This window comes from Diabrotica virgifera, chromosome 5, assembly GCF_917563875.1.
Source record: "Diabrotica virgifera virgifera chromosome 5, PGI_DIABVI_V3a".
NCBI lineage: Eukaryota > Metazoa > Arthropoda > Insecta > Coleoptera > Chrysomelidae > Diabrotica > Diabrotica virgifera.
In genome coordinates, this window is record NC_065447.1 from 92,091,906 (window position 1) to 92,108,961 (window position 17,056).

At 33.2% G+C, this 17,056-nt stretch overlaps 1 protein-coding gene across 1 annotated transcript in view; it reads left to right on the forward strand.

The window, feature by feature from the left end:
• The window catches only part of LOC114339971 (uncharacterized), a 1,137,809-nt gene that overhangs the window by 659,139 nt on the left and 461,614 nt on the right, over positions 1–17,056 (forward strand). The window contains exon 7 of the mRNA XM_050651968.1: positions 16,233–16,362. Within this exon, the coding sequence (XP_050507925.1) occupies positions 16,311–16,362 (52 nt within the window). The 5' untranslated portion in view covers positions 16,233–16,310. The remainder of the gene's footprint in view (positions 1–16,232; positions 16,363–17,056) is intronic.

Consider the following 17,056-nt stretch of genomic DNA (forward strand, 5'->3'; position numbering starts at 1 on the left):
AACGGCTTGATGCCGGTGAAGTAAACAATTTTCAAGACGACGAAGAAAAATATCGGTATAAAATGTTCAGTGTATGAATCTGCAAGATTAAATTTATTCCAAGTTGAAGGTAATGAATAAAAATTGCTGTCGTAGTGTTTTTCGCAGCAGAGCAGAGTGCATAATATTAGAGTATTGAGAATAATGTTCGTATTGTATAATCAGGTTTAGGTTGTCACACAAAATATAGTACAAAAAGTGCTATTTCGTATATTGGATATGTCCCAACCATCTCAGTTTTTGTGATTTTATGATTCCTACTATGTTTGGTTCACCATACATCCTCTCCTGTTCTACATTTGGTCTCCTTATCCACATTCCATTCCATATGATTCCGCCAAATATTTTCCTTAGGACTTTTCTTTCCCACACTTTAAGCACGACTTGCTCGGATTTGTTTATCGTCCATGTTTCACTGACACACAATACTATAGGTCTTATCACTGTCTTGTATATTCTTATCTTATCCCCTCTAGATATGTTATCATTTCTTAATAAGTTGTTTAGAGTAAAGATACAACGATTACCAGCCATAATTCTCGCTTGGCTTTCTTCTTTTATATTTATTTTATATTTGGTCTCCTAGTGAATGTCGCTCCTAGATATTGGAATCTCTCTACTTCTTCGAATGTATAAATATATTTTTGCCTCTGTGTTCATTGTCAGATATTGTCCTGGTGTGTATTCTCGTTCTGTCCATTCCATATATTTAGTCTTTTCTTCGTTTATGTATATCCCTTTCTTTCTTCCTCAAGTCTTTTAAGTATTTCTTTTAATTCTTGTTTACTTCTGGCTATCAGTACTATGTCATCAGCGAATGCCAAGCATTGGTGTTTTCGTTGGTATACAAGTCTTGTCCTGTTAATTCAGGCTTCTCTGATGACCATTTCAAGAAGGATACTGAACAACAATGATGACAGTGGGTCTCCTTGTCGTACCCCTTCACATACCCTAAACTTATCTGTTTCCTTTCCATTTATTTTAACCCTGTTCTCTGTGTGTAACTTTTACCGTCTGTATTAATTTTTCACTAATTCCAATTTCACATATTGCTTTGTATATTTCTTTGCCTTTAACTCTGTAAATGAATTAAGTAGGATAGGGAATTATTAAGTAAAGAAAAATAAATATATTGTAAAATAAATGAGCAGAATTGGTGTATCGGCCAATGAGACTTAGAGGGCCCGTCGTCATATTATAACTTCTAAGTAAAAAAAGTAAATATCTTTGAAACGCGAAAAAAAAAACAATATTTATCAAATTTTAGGGGCAAGGACAATGACATGAAAGTACATAATGTCATATTTCTTGTCCGGTTTCAATTGAAATGGCATCAACTTAATCAATTGAAATTAGACACGATGCATGTTTTTGCAGATTTAAAAAAAAATCAAAGTCCTGGTTCAGATACATCAAATTTGGTAGAATAAATGTGTCAAAACGAGAAACAAATAATTTTATAATCAAGAAATAGGTACATTTATTTTTATAAAGCAATGAGAATAATAATTTAAAAAAATTACTTGAAATGTTCAAAATTGTCACAAAAGTTCACATCCTTATAATGTGTAAGTCTATTATTTTTTTATTAGTCTAATAAGAGGAAACTGTTTTTTTATATTAATAAATGAGCACTATTTAATAAGTAACCGCAGACAAACTAATTCACAGCAATAAGTTGTAGAATCAAAATGGTTCAAGGAAAATATCGCATTGAAATATTATTAAGAGACGGTTATAATGTTTGTGTAATGAGAACATTAGCCAAAAAGTTATTCCTGTACATAAATAGAATTTCCAGTTATAACAAAATTTTTGGTTTCTACTAGATGGAGCGCTTTTCCACTATTATCGAAGGGTTAGACATTTTTTGATAGGTACTAAATCGTTGGATTGGACGTAGAAAACTCATATAGTGGCCTCTTTATCCTGCGGACCTTAATGAGTTAGATTTTTTCTTTGTGTTTATCTAAAATTACGTGTTTATTACTCACTTACTTTTTGTGTCCGGACTTTAATTAGTTAATAGACAACTTTAATTTTTGTACTTCCAATGATTGGCCACATAAATGGCCCTGTCATTTGTTAAAATTAAGCCTCCTTCTGTGCAGATTTCTCTCATGTCTGCGCATGATAGTAGATGGTAACTATTCTAAACTGCGCCATAGTCGCATGTATCGCCCTCCTGGTATCCCAATTTTTTCAGGTTACTAGCACAACGTTAAACGCCGATTCTTAGTATGTTTAGCGCTTTCCGGTCGGATGCTGTAAATTGTGTCCAGCAGCCATTTTGTCGGAGGGCAAAAATGTGTTGTGGTAGCTGACGCTTGCCATAGGTGTATTCGGCGCGTCTCTGATGCTTCGTCGTGGATGGATCTTGATGTTTTAGGAAGGTTTCCCGAGATCTTAGTCTACTTGGCTGAGTCTGGTGGTAATACAGGGGGTGTCTTCGATTCGTCTCCTGCTTCTATCGTTCTATTTCTGACGTGACCTGTCTCTTGATAGGTGGTGGAGCAATCCTATCTATGAGGTGGACCTCTTCGATAGTTGTCAGTTCAGGCAACCCGATATTATATGAACCGTTTGATTACGAGCCACGTCGACGTTCTTTGCGTGAGCAGAGTTTGCCCACACTGGTTCTCCAAACTTTACGGCCAAAAAACATAATGCTATGTCAGAAGTGCAGAGAGTGTGTTTTTTTTGGTTCCTTCACCGACTTTTCTTGGACTGGAGCGTTACGTAGGAGCATCTATTCTGGAAGAGACATTTCACTAACACTGTTAGGTGGAAATCCTTTGTAGTTTCGTAGAGTTTTGCTATTCGCTGTTGATGGTTAACTGTGTTATTTTAGTTAGGTCTATGAACGTTCCTGTTATTTCTTTCCGTTCAACACCATCTTCTATATGTTGGGTGAGATTACGTGTTTATGTTGGGTGATCAACATTTTTGCAGGATCGGAAACAAAGAATTATTGGTGAATGTGAATTAATACGTAGAAAATTCCTGGAAATGTTGACTCGCGAATTACATAATAGGTTTGCACATTGTCAGGAGGCAAAACGGCCAAGCATTTTAAAATGATGGTTTCATATTAGTATTCTGATTGGTTTTTTTTATTTTTAACTCCGTCTATTTCAAATGTTATTATAGTATGTTCCCATATAAAAATTCTACCTTATTTTAAATTATATGCTGTTTAATAAATCTACGTGAAAGGAATTATATTATTATTATATTCTTGACAGTTTCAATGTACTAATTTGATACGCTAATTTACAGGCAACTGTGTGCGGTATAATAATCTAAATTATTCCATTTGCCAAGTCTCAACAAAACTGATACGCCATTGCTTGCGGCTGCAATATTACAACAAACTTTGTATTTGTGGTTTGCTGGTCGCTTTTTATATGCAAATTGCAGGAAATAATTCGAGCAGGAATCTAATTCGCCGGCTAAAGTTGGAAATGAAGATGTAGAAAGTTAGCTTTTAATTGTTGCGTGAAATACAAATTTACGTAAAAGTTATCACTTAATTAAGTGAAGTATTGCGCATTATAAAGTCTTATAAGCTACCAAAACAAACTTTTTGAATTGTTGCATAAATAAGTAATCTGGTCTTTGTTTTGAGTTACGCTGATCCTTAATTAAAACAAACTTATCTTGTTCTTTTCTTATACATTTATTAATTGTATTGTTTCTAAGAAACCTTCAAACGTTCTCTTTTCTCTTTCGTTTTGTTTAGCGTTACTCTTTCACAGGTAGAATATAAAATAAATTTCACGGTAAAAAAATAGAAATAAATTAAATAATGTTAAGAGATCTGGTATACAAATCAAAATATACTTAGTTTATTTTCTTTTCGAGTTTCGTAACCCGTTTCATCGAAAGTTTGAAATTCTCCACATGATTCAATAAAATTTTGTTTTGACTAGGAAAGTCAAATTGGGGTAGTTCTGATTTCTTTTATTATATATGGATTTTGGGCTGCTGAGTCTGAATATGAGGTTTGCGGACAAAATTTCTTGCCGGAACCTTGAAAAAATCGCGAAAAAAGTGAAAAATTTCAGCTTTTTTCCGCTTTATTGCTCAAATCTCGAAAACTATTAACTTTTAGTAAATGTTCTGTTAATAGAAATTAAAATACTTAAAATTATCTACAAATACCACTATTTCCTTTTTTCTCAGACGAACCGTTCTGTCTAAAGTACAAGTTGAAAATTTCCAATTTTTAACGGTCTCGGCAAAACCCACTTTTTACATTCCAAAATTTTATTTTTAATTAGAATGCTGTCATTTGGTTAATTTCTCCTAGTTTTCTGTACAAATAATAAATGTTACTTCATAGCTTTGCCGTGTCTCTTGTGACAGCTTACATGAGTCCATTCCGTCCTAAGAGGCCGGGAATGTCTCTGCTTTCCCCTTAGATCCACAGAAGATCAGGCACAGATGGAGTCACAGTTTCAGTTGGTGTGAATATTTCCTTCGGATCTGTTATTTTGATTTCTGATAAACCTTTATGGTTTTGTCCTTTTAAAATGAATTAGTTGAACAGCTCCCTGACTTCCATAAACCTCAGGCGCGGGTTTCTTTTTTATCCGAGGAATGGATTGCTTAGGAGCTACTGCATGTTGTGGTGCAATAAAAGAAAAGCCACATATGACGTGAAAAGTGTGGTATTAGTCGATTGTATGTACATTAAAATCAGCGTTATCGTACACCTGCTGTGTAAAGCACGGTGGGTCAATTTTCTGCGGATCGCCTGCGAATGCTGACACTTCCAGGCGAACAGCTTCTGTATAGGATGAACCTATTTTCTTGAGCCGTACTTTTTGTAGAGAAAACGGCCAACCCTGCAAGGAATGGTGAGACCAACTATTTGGGCTTAACTGCCGCTACAAGACTTTGAGCAAGCGCGTTGCTTATCTGGAAGTGTCAGCAATCGCAGTCGATCCGCAGAAAATTGACCAGCCGTGCTTTACACAACAGGTGTACGAAAACGCTGATTTTAACCCTTTCCAGTCCTTAGAGTTCCATTGCCATATATATACGTCTCATATAAATAAACAAATAAATGACCAAAACATGTTTTTTAATGAGTTTTTTTTAACCAACTTAAACGCTTTCTTTTCAAATGTACTCATCAGAGAGCAAAACCAATTTGAAAAAAAATAATGTAATGTAAATTAACATTAAAGTTTTCTTTTGTGTGGTACTTCTCAAAACATGACACTACGCAAAGGCCGACTCTGCACCTTGCACACATGTATCTCGATTCGCTTCTTTTTTCTGGTCTTTTCTGTTGTTACAAACGCTTCACCTTCTAGCAGCTACCCATAAGCGTTACCACCAGTGCTACAATATAGCATATATCTAAAATATGTGAACAAATATACATACAAGGCAATGGGTCTGCATGATCTGTCTTATGTGCCAACATTTTGAGGCTTTGGGAGCAATAATCCATTTTCGGACATATTTCTACGGGATTAGGACAGCAATGAGTCTAAAATTTTATAAGCAACGCATATTTTCGGCTTTGGTAAATTGAGACCATAATACCTTGAACGTATATATACGGCGGCTGGGAATAGAGACCCACTTTTTCAAAAACATACATATGCAGCGTTGGGACAGAAAGGGTCAACGTACATACAATCGACGGATACCACACTTTTTACGTCATGGGTGGCGTTTCTTGTATTGCACCAAAACATGCAATAGCTCCTAACCAATCCATTCCTCGGCTAAAAACTCACCTGAGGTTTATGGAAGTAAGGGAGCTGTTCAACTAATACATTTTGAAAGGACAAAACCTCAAGGTTTATCAGAAATCAAGATCCGAAGGGAATGTTCACACCAACTGAAACTGTGACTCCATCTGTGCCTGATCTTCTGTGGCTCTAAGGGAAAAACAGAGACATTCTCGGTATTTTAGGATGGAATAGATTCATGAAAGCTGTGAGAAGAGACATACTAAGAGACATGTAATAACTAAAATATTAACTATTTAGATATTAACAGTAGTATTCAGTAGTATTTTGTATTTTGACAACAAAGCCGGATTTGGGTTTTGAAACGTTAATAAAATTATTTTTTCAATTTAATTGTGGCTTACTTCTCATCTAAATAGTTAATCAATAAACTTAGTTTCTAAACTAAAGTTGTGGCTCATTCCGGACAAAAATAGTAAATTACTAATAAGTAGTCTATAGGAATGTTGATTAAAAGTGAAGTGTTAAATCAATAAAATATCGTTTTTTGATATCTACTTGTCTAATAAGCCTCTATTAGTGATGCCGACATATTCCCCACAATATTTTCAACAAACAATATCTGCTGTTTATTTTTAATTTGGATCCAATAACCTTCTTCTGCATTTTAAATTAGAGTAGCTGAGATATTATATCTCTCCTTATGTTTCATGATACCATAGTTTCTGGTTTTTGAAGTTATACTTCTTTAGGCGCGATTGAGAGTAAAATTTTTCATAAACCTGCTCGCATGCGCACACAGGCAGTATGACGTTTAGTTGTTAATCTTTCAAATTATGTATAAATAAGCCATTAAAGTAATATATTAGTGTTTTTTAGTAAATGTATTATTTATTATAATTTTGTGTCTTTGGACTTGTCTTCATTGGGCGTAAAATAATAAAACATCTATTTTTATATTTCACTTGTCACCGTAATGTGTAATTACGTATATCTGAAACGTCAATAACATGCGCCTTGATGGCCTGGTTGGTAGAGCATTGGACCAGAGATCGAGAAATCGCGAGATTGCGGGTTCAAATCCCGGACGAATCATACATTTTTCTTTTTTTTTTAATATTTGGCATTGTTAAGTTTTGGTTAATTTTTGGTAATTATTGTTAATTTTTTGTATTGTAACTGTTAAGTATATTTATTTCGTTGAAATTATATAATGGAAGTGTAACTTCTTACGTGCGTACAAAGTACACACACATTCTTTTTTTAATTTATGTACACTTAAGGCAAATATACCTATTGCTAAAAATTTGTGTTAATAATATATGAAACTATCCCTTACAAAAATAGCCAGACTTCTACATATTGTTCTACAGTTGTAAATCGTGGAAAAACCATCACAGATTTTTCTGGATCTGCAACGAAAAAACATTAATTAGGCAAGCCATTCGTCATGTTCTATATTCGAACGGATTTACTATCCGTTGGGAGTGATACGGGCTTTTTTTGCTTTTCTTGTATTCTTTGATGTAATTCATCACCTTCAATTACAACCAGTTTCCAACTCCCTTGCATGTAAATCACACAAAAGACAAAAACGGGAATCTTGATTAGGACGTTCATTAAAATTTTGTGAAAGCTACCACACATGATCAATCACCTGACCAATATCTCACCGGAAAATATGTCGTAGGCCAGTATATTGTATTAAATGCGGTACTTTTTTTCGGAAGGCAATTTTGTAAGTAAATATTTTTTTAGTTAACACATAATACAGGAATATGTGGTTCTATATCAGGATTTTAAAATTTAAAAACACTAAAAAAATACTCTAAAAATAAAAAAAAACAGTATTTTTAAGAAACAAAATATCAACAAACAATAATTGCTTTGTGTAGAAGTAAGACAAAAATTAGATAAAAGCACCCAAAGAATTGTTACAGGAAATAAGTCAAACAAAAAGGTATCACATTGCTATAACCTGTATCAAAGCTAGTGGTGTAGCTTTTTTATCATTCATAATTTTTGTGTAAAGAATAGATGATATTATATATCGATTAGAGCAGATCTACTGCATTATATTTTGCTGCCGGTTTGACCAAGTCGTATAACTACTAATCTAAATACCTACCTACACATACACATAAATCGAATATAACTAAAATATTTAGAAGTTCCATGGGAATCAGCTAACACTCTACCTACTGAACTCCTACTGAACACAAATGGGAAAACGATTTATTATTATTAACTAGCATTGATGGGAAATAAGCCACAATTTTTCTAAAAATATGATTTTATTAACGTTTCGACGTCCAAATCGGATGCCGTTTTCAAAATACAAAAAATATTAACGAACTAAACAAAAATATTGTTGCTTAGTAAAAAATTTTTCTAATACTTTATTTAATCTGACTCATTTATATCGGCAATACATAAATATTGGCAATATCATTTTAAAGTCTCCTACTTTGAAATGTATAATATATGTCCGAATTATTGGCGATATAAATGAGTCAGATTAAATAAATTATTAGAAGAATTTTTTACTAAGCAACAGTATTTTTGTTTAATTCATTAATTTTTTTTTGTATTTTGACAACGGCAGGTCGATTTTTATTTTTAAATTATGACTTTATGGCATATAAGACATCATCCTAGTGACGTGGTCGATCTGGGCATAATGACGATGATTTTTTACAATGTTATACAATTCCCTATTCAGTAATATAAATGTTAACATAATGATTTATACATTAAAAAATGGTCCAATAAGTGTTCAATTAAATGTCTTTTAGGACTATTTTTAATATTTTTCAATATATTTAACATTTCTCTTATCTCTATTATTATTTTAATATTTCTTTCAGTTGCCAGATGTCGCTAGAGACCTACTCCATAAACGTCAGTTGCAATGCGGGGATAAGCTCTCGGATTTTCTTCACTTGGGACAGAGAGCAGCAAACCTACGCCTCTCTGATGATGACTCCAGTTGGAGCCGAAAATCGTCGATTTAGAGTGCTGGTTTGCACTCTCTGTACTAAGTGAAAGATAAGACAGTTTGGCCTTCGCATTGCAACTGAATGAAAATGGTACACATTTTTATTTTATTTTATATTAGTTTTACTCTTTTAAGTATCATAGGTCCCTTTTCGTTGGAATTTACCAGCTGAACAGACGGGGTCGTGAATTGAAAGTTTTAGAATTCCCTCTTGTCTTCTTGGCTTCAGCATCCATCTGGCTTGCAATTTTTAGAAGCCATGGAGGTGTTACCAGGAAAATGGTCCAACATGTTTTCAATAGTAATACCACTAGTGATTCAATTTTCGCGATAAGTCTGTCGATTTACTTCTAAACGAAACTGAGTTGCTTGAAAACACCACGAGTCCATAGGACGAGTCCGTAGGACGAGTGGTGTTTTCTTTAAACAACTCAATTGAGTTTAGAAATAAAAGACAGACTTATAAGATAAATTAAATCACGAGTGGTATTTTATTAGACTATTTCACGAACAAAGTGATAGGTCAAAAATTCAGTAGAATGAGAGGAAGGAATTTAATAATCTAGGTAACCCAAATCTACCCATTTTTTGAATAATTCACAATTAGTCATAATCATGAAATATTTATTATAACTATAAATAATTTGTTATAATTATTTTTTACCTATTACAATAAATAATTTGTACACGAAAAAAAATACAATATTCTCGACTATAATTATTATAAACGGTGCAATTGTAAAAATTTTGAATAGTATGACCGTTATTAGGTGGATACAATGTATTTTTGCTATTATTACTTGATGTACTTGGAGTATTCCTAAAAGTATTCACTATGTTCTGATGATGTTCGGCACTAAGATGTAAATACGGTTTCATCGAGTTCGATCTTCCATGTCCAGTAATTTTCATAGCTTGTTGTTCACTAACGCCAGATGACTGACTAACTGCAGAGGCACGATTAGAGTGATTCGTTATTTTCACTTTTTTAGTGTCTAATCCTATCTTTTCTGCAGACATTTTTGTCCATTTGGATATTGTATTAATACCAATAGGACAATTCTTGTACCAATTACTATTATTATATTTATTCCACTTGCCATTCACAGTCAGAAAAAGTCTATCATTGGTAATAGTTTCCCTTTTCGATATAAGTTTCCGCTATAATCTCACAGGACACATTTCAGGATTCTTCAAATTTTGACTAAGCCATTTATTATCTGCACAGTTTTTATCACCACCTTGGCGGGTTTTGGAGAATATCGGGTTATATGCAATTCTGTTTGTTAAACAGCCTTTGCTGTTAGTCTCTTCCTTGAAAAATGTAACATGGAAAAACTTGCTTCGTTACCTCTCCAAGCTAATTCTACGGCAGCTATATGAAAAAACTTCTTTTGGAGTCCCTCTGGCGTGTCTTCGTCCCATTGTAAGCACATGTTTTTATATTCATCCAAAGTCATAGCGACAGAACTCATTTTCCTTTTATCGGGTACAGTTTGCAACAATTTTCTCTTACTATCACGAGCCGCTCTCGCTTCCTTGAAGGTTATATCTTTGAAGGGATTAATATGTCTCTGATACTCACAGAAATATTTTTCTTGTACCAATTTTGCAGTAGTGTTCCATATGGTTTTAATAACACTCTCCTTGTAATCATTACCATCAATTTTTTGCATGTTGAAGGCCCATTCTTTTAGAATGAATGCTAGTCTTTCGTTGTTATTTTCTGCATCTAATTTGTAGTTGCGATCCACACAGAACATCATAAATTGTCTCCATGTATAAGATTTAGATTTTCTTGTGCTACTCGGTATATTTTCTTCAACGCTTTGGTTTATAACTTCGTTTGAAGTACCACCGAAACGACTCATTTTGACGTATACAGCTGCAATAATTTTTTTGGCAAACGTCAAACTTTGCTTTGCGATCGGTATCCATGGTTACGTCGTTGAAAACACGAAGCTGATAGACCAATCAGAATTGAAAGACAGTTGGTGTTTTCGCGATAACACAAGCTGTCTTTGGTTTGTGATTGGTCAGATTATGTGAAAATTTTAAGATGAGTGAAATAGTCAGTTAAATATCTTTTATGAATATTTTTAATATTTGTAATATTTCTATTAGGTTGAAAACTATGAGTTTCAGTTAGCAGATGCCGCTAGACACCTACTCCATAAACGTCAGTTGCAATGCGGGGACAAGCTTTCGGAGTTTCTTCACTTGGGGCAGAGAGCAGCAAACCCACGCCTCTCTGATGATGACTCCAATCAGAGTCCAAAATCGTCAATTTAGAGTGCTGGTTGCGCTCTCTGTAGTAAGTGAAAGATAAGACAGTTTTGCCTTCGCATTTCAACTGAATAAAAATTGTATACATTTTTATTTTATTTTAAAAAGTGATGCTTACACAGTACAATGAAATCAAAACTTTCAGTTACTGCTCTTTACCACTTTGGCCAATTTTGTATGATTGAAGGTTGGCTCTACAATACGCTCCACTAAGTAGGAACCATATGGAAAACTTTTTTATTATTAATTTTATAAACAAAAGTTCTTCTTCTTCCTCATGTGCCTTGTCCGTTTCGGACGTTGGCTATCATCATAGTAATTTTAGTTTTGTTTGCGGCGTTTCTGAATAACTCGATCGATGTTAGTCCAAATCATTGGCGTAAGTGTTGGAGCCATGAGTGTCTTCTTCTTGCGGGTCCACGTTTGCTCTCTATTTTATCCTGTATTATCAGTTGGAGTATATGATATTTATCATGTCTCATAATATGACCGATAATATATAAAAATTTATGCATAGTCTAAAACCTGAGATTCAACCATCAACTATAAAATTTTATCAAAAGTATACGTAGGTACGCCGTAAGTATCTAAAAAAAATATGAATTTTGCATAAGAGTAAAGTACCTTTTTTATTTCAAATTATCGAAACTTGGTATTTTAAAAAATTGTTTGCGATTAAAAGCTATGTTCTAATATGCAATTACGTCCTTCTAATTGACAAAAAAATTTGAAAATTTTTCTCAAATTACGTATCTTTCATGATAGTTGAGTCAGTGAGTAGCCCTATTATTGTTAAATCTAACTATACTTTATCTCTTTATCGCATTTGTGGGCATCCTTTAGGGCCTCTTCTCTGTTGGAATAATCACAGCTTAACTTGCTAAAGCGGCTATAATTCTGGGGCCAAAAATCCTTCAGATGATTTTTTTTTCAAAACATCTGAGTTTCCTTTCCATTACTTGTGTCGGTGTCCAAATCCAGTAATCATTATCAAAATCCAGTAATCACCGTTTTATATATAATGTATACTGATCTTTGATATCCGTATTGGTGTCGCGAAAAAAGGTCGCCAACAATTGGTCGAGCGAAAAAATGTCGCGCACATTTGAGCGCGTATCAAAAGGTCGCCGGCGAAAAAACAGCGCCGACGAAATAAGGTCGCGTGCAATTGATCGCGCGAAAAAAGATCGCGTCATGTTTTACATTATTAAAACCATTCAATTGGTTTTCAAAAAGGTTCTAAAGAAATTCTATTTGCATACTTTAACTTTATGCATTATGAGCCGATTAGTCTTGGAATTCCATCTAATTACTTTTTAATGTATTTTGGATGTATAAGAAGATGGGAAAAATAACGTATATCTAAATACTTTTTAATGTATTTTGGATGTGTAGGAAGATGGGAAATATAGGAGAATGGGAAATTATTTCATATGGTATTTTCAGGTTATTCAAGTGAATATACTTGAAAATTGAACAATTTTTAACATGAAGAAAGTATTTTTTTTGTTCTACGTGAATAATTTTAATATATGGATCTAAATTCAGAAAGGTACTTTCCTTCACACTTTTTACAGGCTTAGGACTGTCAGCAAAAACTGGCGTGTTTAAAAGTGTTTGCTCTTCCTAATCGGATATCGTTAAAAATGTATTGTCGAAGCGAAGATCGGTGGAATATGCGCATTTTATCAATGAAATTCGATATTTTTAAGATATTCCAGAAGCCGCTATAGATAAAATGTTTTAACGACCTATTAATCATTCATAATTACTCAACGGATATTAGTACAGTTAAAATAATTAAGACGATAACCGGACAACATTGATTTAATGAGTAAAATTTAGTTTTTTTTATTTTAATGACAAAAAAAGCAAGCCCATTAGCAGAACCCAATTAAAAATTATTTTGCACATCATATTTGAAACATAATTTGGTTGAAAAATCTCATTTTTGTTGGCAAAAAAATATATTAATTTGTTTGGACTAAATTAACGTTGTGCTTATCTTAAAAAGGATATGTTAGTATCAACATTCGCACAGTGTTGCCAAACTGAATTTTGTTATTTTGGGTGTAAATTTTTTCCACGGATCTCCGAGGGTACTATACAGTAATAATAGTTCTATTTACAGTATATATTACATACAAACGAATACCAGGTACCAGTTTACCTATTTTTGGTATTTTCAGAGACCGGTAATTAGCATAATTGGTTCTTAGTAGAAAGTCGTTATGCAGATTAGTGAAGAATAAGTAGTTTAGATAAGGGCACCTTATTGTGTAGGTACTTATTAGGAATTCCATGAAGTCATTACGATAAGACATTATTGGAAATGCTAAAATAAATATTGTACAAAAGTTCTTTGTCTAATTGTGCGTTATTCACTAATGTGGTAATTATTATTCCATATTCGTGAAACGTACTTTTATTACTTTTTAATGTATTTTGGATGTATAAGAAGATGGGAAAAATATCGTATATCTCATTATTCATTAGCTTGTCGATTTGTCAAGATGGTCTTAACTTACGTAAAGAGTCAAAAAGGTGCCAATATGTTGGTGTATAATGGATATATTCATAGAAAGGAAAAAACGATTGATCAAAAGACAATTTGGAAGTGCGCTCAGTACAATAAGCATAAATGTACCGGGAGAGTTCACACAGTGGGAGATGAAGTAGTGAAAAGTACAAGTCACAACCACGTTACCGATGCGTCAATATTAGAAGCAAAAAAGGCTTGTAACAGAATGAAAGAACTGGCTCATCAAGTTGAACTAACAACACAAGGAATCATAGCTACCGTTTCACAAGAAGTGTCTGTGGGTGCAACTGGGCAGCTACCTTCTATTTCATCCCTAAAGCGAACTATTCAGAACACACGCCAAAGAGTGGAAGCTATTCCGGCAAATCCAAGAAGCTTAACAGAGCTTATTATTCCGGAAGAATACACCAGAAACAATAACGGCGAACCGTTTCTTTTATTTGACAATGGTCCAAACGAACAGAGAATTTTAATATTTTCCACTGAAAGAAATTTAACTTTGATGGCGAGCTGTGAACACTGGTATGCCGATGGAACATTCACATGTACTCCTCTATTGTTTGGTCAGCTGTATACAATACATGGCGTGCAGTATAGCAACGTTATTCCAACTGTTTTTGCTCTACTTCCTAATAAAACTCAGGCAACATACACTCGACTCTTCCATGAATTAAAAACGTTACGACCAGGTTTACGTCCTACAACAATAATGGTGGATTATGAAAAAGCAGCAATTAATGCTTTACAACAAGAGTTTCCTGAAGTCAGAATCCGTGGATGTTTCTTTCATTTCACACAATGTTTGTGAAGAAACATGCAAGGTACAAGACTGCAACAAGTTTATACAGAAGACGCGAATTTTGCTCTACCTCTGCGACAATTGGCAGCCCTAGCCTTCGTACCTGAAGTAGATGTTGTTGCAACATTCGGAGAGCTACTGGACAGCGAGTTTTACACTCAAAATGAAAATTTACTAACACCTTTAATAAACTACTTTGAGGATGTATGGATAGGCAGATTGGATCGACGACAACAAAGAAGACCGCCAATGTTTCCAAGGAATCTTTGGAATTGCTTCGAATTTATAGAGGAAGATCTACCGCGTACTAATAATGCTGTCGAAGGTTGGCACAACAGCTTCTCCTCGATATTAAATGCAGCACACCCAAATCTATGGAAGTTTATTACGGGGCTAAAGAAAGAAGAGAGTTTAAATCGATTAAAAGTGGAGCAATACATAGCTGGAAACCAACAACCTCAAAAAAAATTTATAAAGATACAGCGCGGCGAATAAAAACGATTTGTTTGCAATACGGGAACCGGCCAAATCTAGAATATTTAAGAGGAATTGCCCAAAATTTTCAACTGCAAGTATAAAAAACTAAAAAACAATTAAAAAAAAATTAAAAAAAAACAAAAAAAAAAATAAAAATTAAAAAAACACAAAAAAATAAAAATAAAAAAAAAATAAATAAATAAAAATTAGAAAAAAATAAAAAAATTAAAATTAAAAAAACTTTTAAACACGCCAGTTACTAACTGCCAGTCCTAAGCCTGGATAAAGTGTGAAGGAAAGTTAAAGTATGCAAATCTGTTATTAATATAAATGTATTCTTTAACTATGATATCTTCAATAAGTACTCACCAGTGACAATGTATTAATGAAATTGTGCCTGTTATATAATTTTTAACCACAATATCATTATTTTATTTGGGAAATTTTATTTTAATAAAGATGGTAGCCCTTAACCTACCCTATCTATATGTAGTATATACCCTGTAAAATATATTAAGCTTATATTAAAACTTACTCTTAAATAACCAAGGGTAAATTTTGCGACACTGCCAAGTCGTGAAATAATACCTCTAGGTACTTTCCCTACAACATTTACAGTTAAAATTACCTTAATTCGACCATTAAATTGGTCGAACATTTTACATGATCAATTTCAAATAGGATTATTTACTTCCAATTATTTTCCTATTATTTAAAGTGGAAAATAAAACTAAAGTCATTTAGAAGTCAATATTGGGTTGACGAAATATTTTTTACCAATAGGTTAAAATGACTAATAAGAAAATATTTAACTGTTTGGGTCATTATTTAACAGCAATCCTTTAGTTCTATTGCATCATCTAAATCTGACCTATGCCTGGATTAAGTGTGAAGGAAAGTTAAAGTATGCAAATGAAAACATATTTTCTGACGCGATCTTTTTTCGCGCGATCAATTGCACGCGACCTTATTTCGTCGGCGCTGTTTTTTCGCCGGCGACCTTTTGATACGCGCTCAAATGTGCGCGACATTTTTTCGCTCGACCAATTGTTGGCGACCTTTTTTCGTAGATCCGTTCGTGGATATTAGTCTATTGGTTGCAGATCAATTTTAATTTACCGAATAAAATATTTAAGCACAACTTGAAACTATAATAATTATATATATCATATATTATAGTATTATTATAATTAATATTAATCAACTAAAGTAGTAGTGATCTAATTCCAGATTTTTATTTTATTCATAAAGAATTTTAAAATAAAATATAATAAATAGAGTCTCAATATAATATTAAAATACTGGCCTAAAGTTGTCCTTTCAGCATTATGCTCAATTCTCAAAATGAAGTAAATGATGATAAATGGCTTTTCATTTCAGGTTGCCGAATATAGAGCTTCATTTTATCCAGACTATTGATAATGTATTAGAAGTTCAATAGATTATCTGGAGATTAAAATGGACTCAAAAGCACATTTTGTTTTCGCTGCCTGCTGTTTGCTGATTTCAGGTAAGTGTTTTCTATAGCTATCTTATTCCAGACAAATTAAATATGCGTATCTATCATTCCTATGGAGATATCGAAAACAAAAAATCCTTATTTAGATAGGCTATGGAATCCCATGGACCACTATACAGGGTGTCCCGAAAAGATTGGTCATAAATTATACCAGAGATTCTGGGGTCAAAAATAGGTTGATTAAACTTCACTTGCCTATATAGAATAGTGCACACAAAAAAAGTTACAGCCCTTTGAATTTACAAAATGAAAATCGATTTTTTTTCATAAATCGAAAACTCTCAGAGATTTTTTATTGAAAATGGACATGTGGCATTTTTATGGCAACAACATCATAAAAAAAAATTAAAATGAAATTTGTGCAACACATAAAAATTTTATGGGGGTTTTGTTCCCTTAAACTCCCCCAAACTTTTGTGTACCTTCCAATTAAATTATTATTGTGGCACCATTAGTTAAACACAATATTTTTAAAACTTTTTTGCCTCCTAGTACTTTTTCGATAATCCAGTGTTTATCGAGATATTTTCAATATTGGTCGAATCCACCACATATTTGTATATGGTTAAGTACGATTGTAGAGACCTGTTAATAATCTGAAAATTTATTTATTTATAGTTTACATTTTTGAGTATATTTTGAAAAAGAATCTAGATCTCGATAAAAGGTGACCTATGAAAAAAAA